The 11,727-nt window shown below is 39.5% G+C and overlaps 1 protein-coding gene across 4 annotated transcripts in view; it reads left to right on the top strand.

The window, feature by feature from the left end:
• Positions 1-11,727, top strand: part of SORCS1 (sortilin related VPS10 domain containing receptor 1) — a 587,212-nt gene that overhangs the window by 503,565 nt on the left and 71,920 nt on the right. For all 4 annotated transcript variants that reach the window (XM_055081262.1, XM_024121364.1, XM_024121365.1 and 1 more), the window contains exon 18: positions 2,356-2,527. In XM_055081262.1, coding sequence (XP_054937237.1) covers positions 2,356-2,527 — 172 coding nt within the window. The remainder of the gene's footprint in view (positions 1-2,355; positions 2,528-11,727) is intronic.

Raw genomic sequence — 11,727 nt, 5'->3', positions numbered from 1 at the left:
AGTTAGAATGGCATCATCAGAAAATCTACAAACAACAAATGCCAGAGAGGGTGTGGAGAAAAGGGAACCCTCTTGCACTGTTGGTGGGAATATAAATTGATACAGCCACTATGGAGAACAGTATGGAGGTTCCTTAGAAAACTAAAAATAGAACTACCATACGACACAGCAATCCCACTACTGGGCATATACCCTGAGAAAACCATAATTCCAAAAGACGCATGCACCCCAATGTTCATTGCAGCACTGTTTACAATAGCCAGGTCATGGAAGCAACCTAAATGCCCATCTACAGACGAATGGATAAAGAAGATGTGGTACATATATACAATGGAATATTACTCAGCCATAAAAAGGAACGGAATTGGGTCATTTGTAGAGACGTGGATGAATCTAGACACTGTCATACAGAGTGAAGCAAGTCAGAAAGAGAAAAACAAATATCGTACATTAACACATATATGTGGAACCTAGAAAAATGGTACAGATGAACCGGTTTTCAGGGCAGAAATTGAGACACAGATGTAGAGAGCGAACATATGGACACCAAGGGGGAAAGCAGCAGGAGGGGTGAGTAGTGGTGTGATGAACTGGTAGATTGGGATTGACTTATATACACTAATATATGTAAAATGGATAACTAATAAGAACCTGCTGTATAAAAACATAAATAAAATAAAATTCAAAAATTCAAAAAATAAAATAAAGTGTGGGTAAGTTTTAGGCAGCTGATAAGGCATACAGAAGGACATGGAAGCAGAAAGAACAAAAGAAAGGAAGTACTTTCAAGAGGATGGAAAAGAGAAGTCTGGTAGAATGAGCTAGTTGGGAAGAAAGAGTCCAGAAAAGTAAAACAAAGTCTTCTTTTGCAAGATCAGAGGATTTGTGACTTGTCCTAAAGAAAGTGGAATCCATGAAGGTTGTGAACAGGTAGGATAAATAATAATGTTAAATAAAAATAATTGACAGCATTTCATAAGCACTTGCTACTTGTCAGGGACGTTTTAAGTGTTCTGTGTACATTAATCCATTTCATCCTTACAACTACCCTGTGAGGTGAGCTTAATATTAATAACTGGCCTTGCAGTGATCCATAGTGTTCAAAGCACTTTCCCAGACAGTATTTAATTTTATTTTCTCAACCTTGCTTTTAGGTAGTCATTCTTGAGATTTAGGGACAGAGAAAGGGCTTTGGCTAGATTTGAAGGGGTTGGAAAATAATAGCCTTCAGGCCTGCACACTACCAGATTTTGTAAATAAAGTTTTATTAGAATCCAGATGCAATCATTCTTTCGTGCATTGTCTATGTCCACTTTTGTGTTACAACCAAAGAGCTAAGTACTTGTGATAAAAACTATATAACCTACAAAGCTAAAACATTTACTCCCTGGCACTTTATGTAAAAAGTTTTGTCAACTCCTGGTCTAAAAGAATGGAAAGACCTTGGACTTTGATTGCTTCCATTTTGAGCTCTACCAATGACTTCACACAGGTAGACTTGAGAAATCAAATATATGAATACATAAAGCTGTTGCTGTGGACTCTACACAAAAAAAGATGATGAATAGATAACACTGAACCTCAGAAGTCTTAAAGGTTAGTTATTTAAAACCCACAGATTCTAATTTACTATGAATCTGATCAATTGTCTAGGATAAATTTGTAGGATAATTCTTTTTCTTTTTTTTTTCCTATTAAAACTAAAACAAGAAGAAAAAAGCAAAACAGTTGGAAGGATTTACTTATCTGTAGACTGAAGTCTCCTTAATGTGAGGTTTCAACTGTTTAGGCAGTATAACTCCTCATGAAATATTGACTAAAAACTATCAAATTTAGCCAACTTTCTGCACTGTACCATTAGTACAGCATCTTATATGGTATCTAATGTTGAGGCATATAATGCATAAGAATCTATTCTTTCTCTGAACTACACATTCCTTTGCAATATCTATTACTCATTCTAACCCTTAATTATATAGCCTTTGAAGTATCTCCTAGACTATCCATGTATATCTTTTCAGCTAGATTATAAATTTATTGAGGGCAAGGAAGGACCATGTCTTCTACTGCTGCTATGCATTTCCCACAGCTCCAAAGTGAAATGATTTGATTCATCGATTAAGTAAATAAATAAAAGCAGTAAATTAAAATGTTAATAATAGATACAGTGTGTTCCTATGATGATTTGGCTCTCTGTTGGGTACTTTCTATGAATAAACTGTAATCTTCAGAGCAACAGGAAAGGTAGTTATTGATAGCCCTCAAGGCTAAGCAGAAGATTCAGCTTCAAAAGTTGGGAGTGATACAAATTATCATGAGCTGGATTACAATTTGACCTTCTTTTTTTCCATTTAGGTATAGAAAGGTGGTTTCCAATAACTGCACTGATGGGGTGAGAGAACAGTACACGGCCAAACCACAGAAGTGCCCAGGGAAGGCCCCGCGGGGGCTCCGGATCGTCACCGCTGATGGAAAGCTGACAGCGGAACAAGGGCACAATGTTACTCTCGTGGTGCAGCTGGAAGAGGTAGGACCGAGGCCTGTCTCCCCGCTACCTTCTAGAGCCAGTGATTTTTCCTAAGGAGTCATGGCTCCCTTTACATGTCTTTTTGTCTTGGTTTACATATATATATATATTTTTTTTTTAATTTAAATTTTGTTTAAAATTTTTATTCTACTTTTAGTTCCTTGGTTTATGTTGCTGTTATCATTTCACTTTCTCTGACACATTTCTTCAATTATTTTTATTTCATTGTAAGTTGTTCTTCTCTCACTGAATCTCTCACTTGCTAGGGATTCTCTTTGGATTTAACCTTGCCTTGTTGACACTTTTAGCAAAATGTTTTCTCGGAGTACATCAATGGTATTCCTAGAATAACTTAACACACATACATACTGAACTAACCTAAAAGCTGCTAATGCTGTCTTCCTCTCTTAACCTGAGGTCTTGGCTTTTCTTTCTAAAGGCAACATACTGGTCATACATATAGCATCAAGGCCAATCGAAACATAATTGAGTATAATTTCTTTGACAATTAATAGGTTTATTTTTTAATAACACCTCAGGGATATTATATAAGCATCAATTATTATTTGCCAAATTATGATTGTCTGAAATTTATGAGTATTTAGATGGTAGGATAAGATGACATTTATGTCATGTATTTTAGAATGTACACGGGTGTGTTTGTCATCTTGTAAATGAGGAAGATGATCTCTAAAGGATAAACACTTTCATAAAATGATCTCAATTATTAAATCAGGTATGTTACCTTCAACCATGTTTTCTGCGTACCTAAAATATGGCCAACACTGTGCTAGGCCTTGTGAATACAATGGGATTTTAAAAGTTCATAATGACACCAGGATGAAGATATACAACGTTGACTTACCCCATCCTCTTCTGATAGCCCAGTGGCTCTCAGCCTTTAATATGCGTAGGAATTACCTGGTGGGCATGTTAAAACAGTTTCCTAGGCTCCATCGCCAAAGATTCGGATGCAGTAGGTTGAGGTAGGACCCAGGAGTATGCATTTCTAACAAGGTGGTAGGTTATGCATCATGCTTCAAGAAAAAAAAAAAAGAAGGAAACAAGGGCAACATCAAGAGGGATAGACCAGTTTGAGAGGTTCTAGAGTGTGACTTGAAGGGGAAAAGATGAAGCAGTTAGGATTACATTGTCAGGTTTACTCAAAATACTTAGTATTTTAATTCCTGTAGAAAAAACTGTGAGCTAAATGAGTTTGCAACCCTGGCTTTGATGATGCTGTTGCTTTTAGTTCAAGGACCGCTTAGAAAACCACTACTCTAACCTAATACTCTTTTCTATTATCCCCTTAATAAGTGCCTTTTAACCATACTCAGTTTTCTAAATACTAATGTTCCCCAAAGTTCTTCAGTTGGAACTAGAAAGAGATGGGCCAATTTAGACCAATTGGAGTTGCTTGCATTTCACAGAAATAAATCTATGGGGACTTCTGCCTGAGGCTATGACAGACTAGCTTGCTGCAAACCAGATATATATGTATTATTTAGAGCAAGAGTGAGAGAGAGAGTGGGAAAGAGAGATGCAGACATACACACAGAAGGAGAAAGCGGATTTGAGAAGCTACAATTCTTTTCTTGAGAGATGGGAAATTCATTGTGATGAGTCTAACATTTTATGCTGTATTTCCCCTCAAGAACCTTGCCAATTCATACATCATACTGTATAAGAGGTCAGATTTTCAGATTCCCAGTAGAAGGTGAGATGGAAAGTGTTGGCTAAACATCTGTTGGTGGACTTACAAGCCTGGGAAGATAGAGGTTGGACTTCAGGGTTAACAAGTCAGCTGGAACTGATGATGTCAAAACACAGAGAGAAGGGAAGCATAGAGAAGTCATACAATATTCTGTGTCTTGTTCCCTTGAGTTATTTGACAATATCTAAGGAATACAGACAAAATAGAAAGTAGTCAGTTAAGAGGATGTGAAGTCAAACATAGTTTTTAGACGTATTACATTTGGGGGAGATAAAAAATTTGAGGTTAGGGACTATCAAGAGGAAAGCCTTGGTGAACGATACAAGACTAGGTTCTGGAGACTCCTGGAAAGCTCTGTGCTAGGAGTAAGGACAAAACAGAATTAGACCAGACTCTCTACACCCTGAAATCACAACTGACATTATTTCAGTCTTTGAAGGGTTAGAGTGATTTTCCCCCATTTTAAATGTCTGTCAGAAGCTATAACAAATCCTCTTTAGGAAAATAACATACATCAGAGGCCTTACTTGTTTTTTACGTATAAAATTTGGGGTGTTTAAATAATTACAGATATATCAAGGAATAGGACCAAGAACAGGAAAAAAGCAACAGAGGAAAGAACAGTTGCCTGAGATATGATTAATATGTTTATGAATATGGGATAAGATATAAAATTTAACCCCACAGCAGTCATCAATAGGAGGCAGTAAGCAAATGGAAGTTATAGAAAATAAAGATATAATTACTGATATTGATCAACATCAGCATGAAGAAATAAATGCCAGTACACATATAAAATGGAATACCATACAACAATGAAAAACAGCAAACTATTGCTACATACAGAAATGTGAATGAATCTCATAGCTAATATTGAGCTAAAGAAATCAGACTGAAAAAAATGCGTATTATGTGAGCCTACTTAATTAATCTGCAAAAAAATAGGCAAAACTGATTTATGGTAATAGAAATGAGAATGATTATTACCTTTGAAGGGGTAGTGGAAGGGAGGATTTTGGTGGTATTAGCAATTTTAAATTTCTTGGTGATTAGTAAATGCATTCACTTTGTAAAATTCAAGTTGTGTATTTAATGATATGCATATTTTTATGTGTACTATATTCAACAAAAAGCTTACTTAAAAATCACTTTAGAAATTCAAATAAAACACTTAGTATTTAGGTCATTAAGCAATAAGGAAAAAGAAAACTGTTAGGAAGGGATTCATTTTCCAAGCCAATCCTATATCCTATGATGAAAGTGAAGGTCCGTTTCCCAGAGACATAAGGAACCTCATTATGATACTTAGAAGAACATCATCTTTTTTTTTTTTTTTTTTTTTTTTTTGTGGTATGCGGGCCTCCCTCCGTTGCGGCCTCTCCCGTTGCGGAGCACAGGCTCCGGACGCGCAGGCTCAGCGGCCATGGCTCACGGGCCCCGCCGCTCCGCGGCATGTGGGGGGATCCTCCCAGACCGGGGCGCGAAGCCGGTTCCCCTGCATCGGCAGGCGGACGCGCAACCACTGCGCCACCAGGGAAGCCCGAACATCATCTTTTGAAGCAGCAGATGTCAATGCTGGAGCAGGATTCAGAATTTATATTTTTATTTCATTTTGAAGAATACAGTAGAGCAAGATCTGAAACAAGAAATCAGGCCTGGTCAGCTCCAACCTCTGTACACCCTCCAGGGACAGAGGCCAGGCTCTCATCTGTTCAATGTTGCTTTCCATGTAACCAGGATGATCAGGCGTCTCAAACTTGGATGGGTGATGTGGGAACAGATTGGGGAATCTGGTTCTAAGATGTATAAATTCATGCCTTCTGGGCACAAAAAGGGGGAAGAAATAACGAGTGAGTTCATTCCACTCAAATGGGCAAAGCTACAACAGCAGAGATAAGTCTGTTGCCTGCACCTGTCAGAATTGGCCCCTTGATGCTCTTGTCTCCTAGGACAAAGCACCAAACCCTAAGGACTGTCCCCATGTCAAGAGGCCCTGGAGACCTCACATTTGATTGTGAGATCCTGTGCTAATGAGTCACAAGCTCGCCTTACGGAAACAACCTCAGTGTCTCTATTAATCTCTGGATTATATACGTAGGCATGGCTGAGGTGTGTGATAAACGATGCAGAACACAGGACAACAGAGTGTCTCAGAGAAGCTGAGGAGCATTGAAACTTGACACGATAATAATTCAGATGTCCAACATTGATTGAGCACTAACTATGGTCCAGTTTGTGAGTGTTTCATGGATTGTCTCATTTAGATCCCACTGCAGCCCTATGCGAGTAAGTATTGATATTATCATTATCATTTTATAGATGGCACAGCCGAAGCACAGAAAGGCAGAGTAACTCACCCAAGATCACACAGCTGCTAAGTAATGGAGCCAGGAGTCAAATCCAGGATCTATGTTCTCCTGCCTTTCTACTGCTTCTCTATGGCGGAAACAACCATTTTCTGGCAAAGTACTTCATGTATTTCCTAAGGCTCTCTAGAGACGCTTGGCAGGAATAACAAAGATCAAGGGGTAGAAAGAACAGGCAAAATTACCTACGCCCAAGCCAGTCGGTGCTGTGGCTGCTGCTGTATTCTTAGACACGCATCAATATATAAATCAAGAGTTTCCTCCTGGATTTTCTGAGGATATTCATGGCTTGAGATCAGCTTGTTGAAAACGATTTCAGCAAAGAGAGAGGCCAAATCCTCCTCTTTGCAATTTATTGAATGGCTACAGTGTATCTAGTGCTGTTTTATCCACTCTAAAGAATGTTGGAAAACATAGGATATGAATGCAGTACTCAAGGACTCTTTTTTTTTTTTTTTTTTTTTTGGTGGTATGCGGGCCTCCCTCCGCTGTGGCCTCTCCCGTTGCGGAGCACAGGCTCCGGACGCGCAGGCCCAGCGGCCATGGCTCACGGGCCCAGCCGCTCTGCGGCACGTGGGATCCTCCCAGACCGGGGCGCGAACCCGGTTCCCCTGCAACGGCAGGTGGACGCGCAACCACTGCGCCACCAGGGAAGCCCAAGGACTTTAACATCCATGTATACCAAACTTCTCCTGAGTCTTAGGTATGAATTAGGTTATAATATTGCTAAATTAAATTTAAAACCCAAACAAACAAAAACTCCTGACATGTGCCACTGGTAATACATGGGTTCTCTACATCCTCCTCAAAATTTCTGTGAGTTCACTTCTCATTTGAATTTGTTGCTCCTAAATTTACTTTGAATAGAGTATCTGATTTGCCCCCATACCTAGTGCCAATTCTTTATAACAATAGGGATATTAATGCCATGCTTCTGATGCCCCTAAAGCAGCAAGTCATCCAGGTGCCAAAGGGATCAAGAGGTCCCTGCTACATTTGGATAGGACACCGTAGTGTGATTAATGAGATGTGGGCGGAAGACTCTCCAAGACGGTATAATATTTTATCATTTGGGCACCAAAGATCATGTTCCTGTGTCTCATGGTTTATTCCTGGTTCAAGTTTCTCCTCTCGACTTGTCTTCTGTCTGCGAGGCTAGGTTGGACTGGGGACTGATGCAACCCCTCCGCCTTTCTTTGTCCCAGTTACTTACATACAAACCCCTCCGTTTAGGCTCCATCTCCTATGCATATCAACTAGTTAGGTGTGTGTGTTTATTTGTTTTTCAACAAATATTTTACTGAGTTCCAATTTTATGTCATGTACTTTTCATTTATGAGTAGACATATTTCAGCTTGTGGAACTACGTGTTTTGGGTTAACTAGGACCTCTGCTGTATCAAGTTTTAAGTAAAAATCTACACACACAAAATGGAAAATACTAAATATTTTGTATTCATTCAAAACAAAAAGAAAATTAATTTACTTCATTAAATTATAATAATCATCTATATAAGATTATTATAGATATCTATATCTATATTACTAATCTATAATAGCAGTCATCTCTTTTTGGCGTCTTCCAATAAATGATCAATATTGTTAAGATAGGAATCATATCCTGCCTGGTTGCAGCTCTAGCATCCCTGCTTACCGTGCCTACAATGTTGATAGGAGCTCAATAAATGTGTGTGGATTTGGATAGGCTTCCCCAAGGAGTGTAGAGATAAAGTCTAAACTTAAAAGGGAAAAGGCTCTTAAAATTTGAATAACATCCCAAACATGTTAAAGTCTTCATCTGAAATCCAGATCCCTTCCTTTTTTCTGTTCTAGTTCATGTCCTAATTCTAACATAAGAATATCAATGAAAACCTTGCTAAAACCAGAGCAAAGAACAGAACTTCTTATTGACTGAAGATAATCAAAGGCTAAGTACACTGATGCCAACTTGTAACTCCATGTACGATAAGATGTGTGTGAGCCAAAATTTTGCAGATTTGACAAATGCAGGAAATGGAATCCCTTGTTGTAAATAGCATGTGAGCCCACCCCCACATCTAGGTGACACAATGACATCATAACACAAGTCCTTCAAAATCCTACAGCTTGGTTACTCAGAGAACCGCATAATTCTGTTGAAGTTGATGAAAAGCTCCCGTGTCGGGAACCCCATCCCTGCTGCTTTGAGGATTCTCTCCAAGTTTACCGTAATAAAAGAATCTTCATTAGAAGCAACAAGGCAAAGGAGCCAGTCTTGCTTCCATCCCAGACTCACTCCTTATGGCAGATCCTTGCACACTCACACTCACACTATGCATTTATGCATCACTGTTTTCTTAAGGACAAAGAACACTGATCCAGGAACCAACCAAGAAGGGAGAGGAGGAATCCATGAAGTTGTGTTTAAGAAGCCGAACATTTTACATTTTGCGACACCTGAATTTTAGGAAGCCAATCGACAGTGTTTTGCAGCGAGACCCCAGCAATGAGAGGTAGCATCTCTGTCTGAAGATTTGCTTAAGATGGATGTCCTCTGGACCACTAATGAGCACCTAGTGAGTCTATAGACTTTCAATGTGATAACTCGGCTTTCTAGAGAAATCCAGTGCCAAAACCTGAAGGCACAGGATGGATGGCAAAGGGCCCAATGTCTTAAGAACTCAACAAAACTGATTTGGGAGGCATTCATTTGAGAGGACTGCTAGGCAGAAGTAGTGTCTGCATGTTACGGGAAATAATTAAATCTGTTTTAAATAGCTGTAAGAATAAAGAGATGCAATTCGCTGCATAATTTAAGACTTTTAAATTAAATCTGAGGCAAGGGACTAAAATTAAAAACTTTGATCCGTATGTCATTGTTTTAGTACTTCAATTTACATACAAAGACTGGAACTTAAAAAGGAAAATTCATGATTATAACTTCTTCTGTGAGATTTAACTCCGAAACGTGAAGGCTGTGTCCTCATTAAATGGATTTCAATGAGCTGTAATTTCACATACATTGAAAGACTTATGGCCACATAAAAGTAACCACAGTGTAATAGCACTTCATAAATACTGCAGGATGCTGCCAGCCATTGGATGATAGAGAAGTTGACTTTTGATAATTTTTGTTTTGTTTTGTTTTGTTTTGTTTTGTTTTTTAGTGGTACACAGCCCTCTCACTGTTGTGGCCTCTCCCGTTGCGGAGCACAGGCTCCGGACGCACAGGCTCAGCGGCCATGGCTCACGGACCCAGCCGCTCCGCGGCATGTGGGATCTTCCCGGACCGGGGCACGAACCCGCGTCCCCTGCATCAGCAGGCGGAGTCTCAACCGCTGCGCCACCAGGGAAGCCCGACTTTTGATAATTTTTGTGTTTCTGCGAGACACTTATCTGTTGAACTGATAAAGGAATCTGATCTACTTTTTCATCTGCAGAAAGGGTTGGCATAAAGAATTAGCAGGAAGTGTTAAGTCCAGGCAGGTGTCACTTTCTAAGCCAGCCCAGATCCAACTCAGAAGGTTCAGCTGTTTTCTTCTTCCACACAAAGGAATGGGAGCTGATTTCAGTGAGCCATGGAGATTTAAGAGCCTTTCTCATGCATATATAGTTCCTTACTCTGTTCAGCTTTATTCTCTTTGACTCTAGCAAGGTAATTGAGCCCTTCATTTCTTCACGCTTGTTGCTCCAGATTAAAAAGGAAAGAAGGAAATGAGGCAGGCAATATAGCTTGTCTTTAAGAGGGCTGATGCCTGAAGTTCAGGTTGTATTCAGGTTAGCAGCTCTCTCTAAGGCTCCACTTTTCTCTCTCCTCAATACTGGTCCACATGCGTTGGTGTTATTTCTATTCTTTAGGGTTTCAGAGAATAGATGTTTGCAAAGAACTTCAGTCTGCCTTGACAAGCAAAGAGAGATACTTGGCTCATTACTGAGAGATCCAGTACAGTGAATATCGCAAGGACAGGAGTCATGAAATAGTCTTCAGTTTGGATTTTCAGTCTTTCAACCTGTCTGCTTCAGGCCCTCCAACACTGGTGTCCACCACCCCTTGAATCAGGGCTTCACCAAACCACACAGTTCTTGCCCAAGTGTGTAACTTCCTCAGGTTTCTGGCTTTGTACTTTGCCATCCATTATTCCATGGCTCTCTGTCTTACCAGCTCATTCCGCTGTGTAACCCACCCTTCACGTGCAATGGGAAGTCTCCATCACGTGACAACAGCACTTGGATAAGTTCTGCATCTTCGCCGAAGAGCAGAGATTATTTCAGCAGCCTGGAAGAATGTTGGAATATGTGTGGATGTCCAGTAATGCCAATTACAAGAATAATAGAATTATGAAAACGACAGTTTACCTGGCCTAGAAATGACAACTAGGATCATCATTATCTGCCCATCTTTATAGCTAAAGAAATTGAGGTCCAATTGTAAAATGCATTTCAAGGGACATTCAACCAGGTCTTCTAACTCTCAGGTCACCACCTGCCTTCTTTAGGGCACCTCTTCCACATATAGAGATGTGGATTTCTGTAGATCTCTGTAAAGTCACTTACATCTCTTAACAACCTAATAACTTGGAAAAGTGATGAAGTGACATCCAGGGCAAGAAATCAAATATCCATTTCATAGACAGGATTTCATGACTCAATTAAGTCCACCAAGTGATGCTGGGTATAAAAATTCTGAAAGCTATTTATAGTGTTGACAGCAGAGCATAAAACAGTGTAATAATTTCAGTATTTCCATTGTTATCGTGTGTGTGTGTGTGTGTGTGTGTGTGTGCATGTGCATGCGTGTCCACGCACATTATCATTGGTTAATATGGTATTCACCAGTGTAGCAGTGTGATCTCTGGGTGGTACGATTATGAGCAATTTGAATTTTCTTCTTCCAAATTTTATGCATGTTCTGCAGTTTTCTCGAAGAATTCATCATGGCTTTTCTCTCTTTGTTCTTCTTTCTTCTAATAAGGTCAACATATTTCTATTACATATTTTACTAATAGGAGAAACTCATTGTAGGTTTATTCCTAAAGGAATCTTCCTACTACTCTTTCTTTCTTTTTTTTTTTTTTTTTTTTTGTGGTACGCGGGCCTCTCACTGTTGGGGCCTCTCCCGTTGCGGAACACAGGCTCCGGACG

The sequence above is a fragment of the Physeter macrocephalus genome, chromosome 20 (assembly GCF_002837175.3).
Source record: "Physeter macrocephalus isolate SW-GA chromosome 20, ASM283717v5, whole genome shotgun sequence".
NCBI classification, from domain to species: domain Eukaryota; kingdom Metazoa; phylum Chordata; class Mammalia; order Artiodactyla; family Physeteridae; genus Physeter; species Physeter macrocephalus.
The sequence above is the reverse complement of the archived record's forward strand: the minus strand, read 5'-3'. Positions and strand labels throughout refer to the sequence as shown.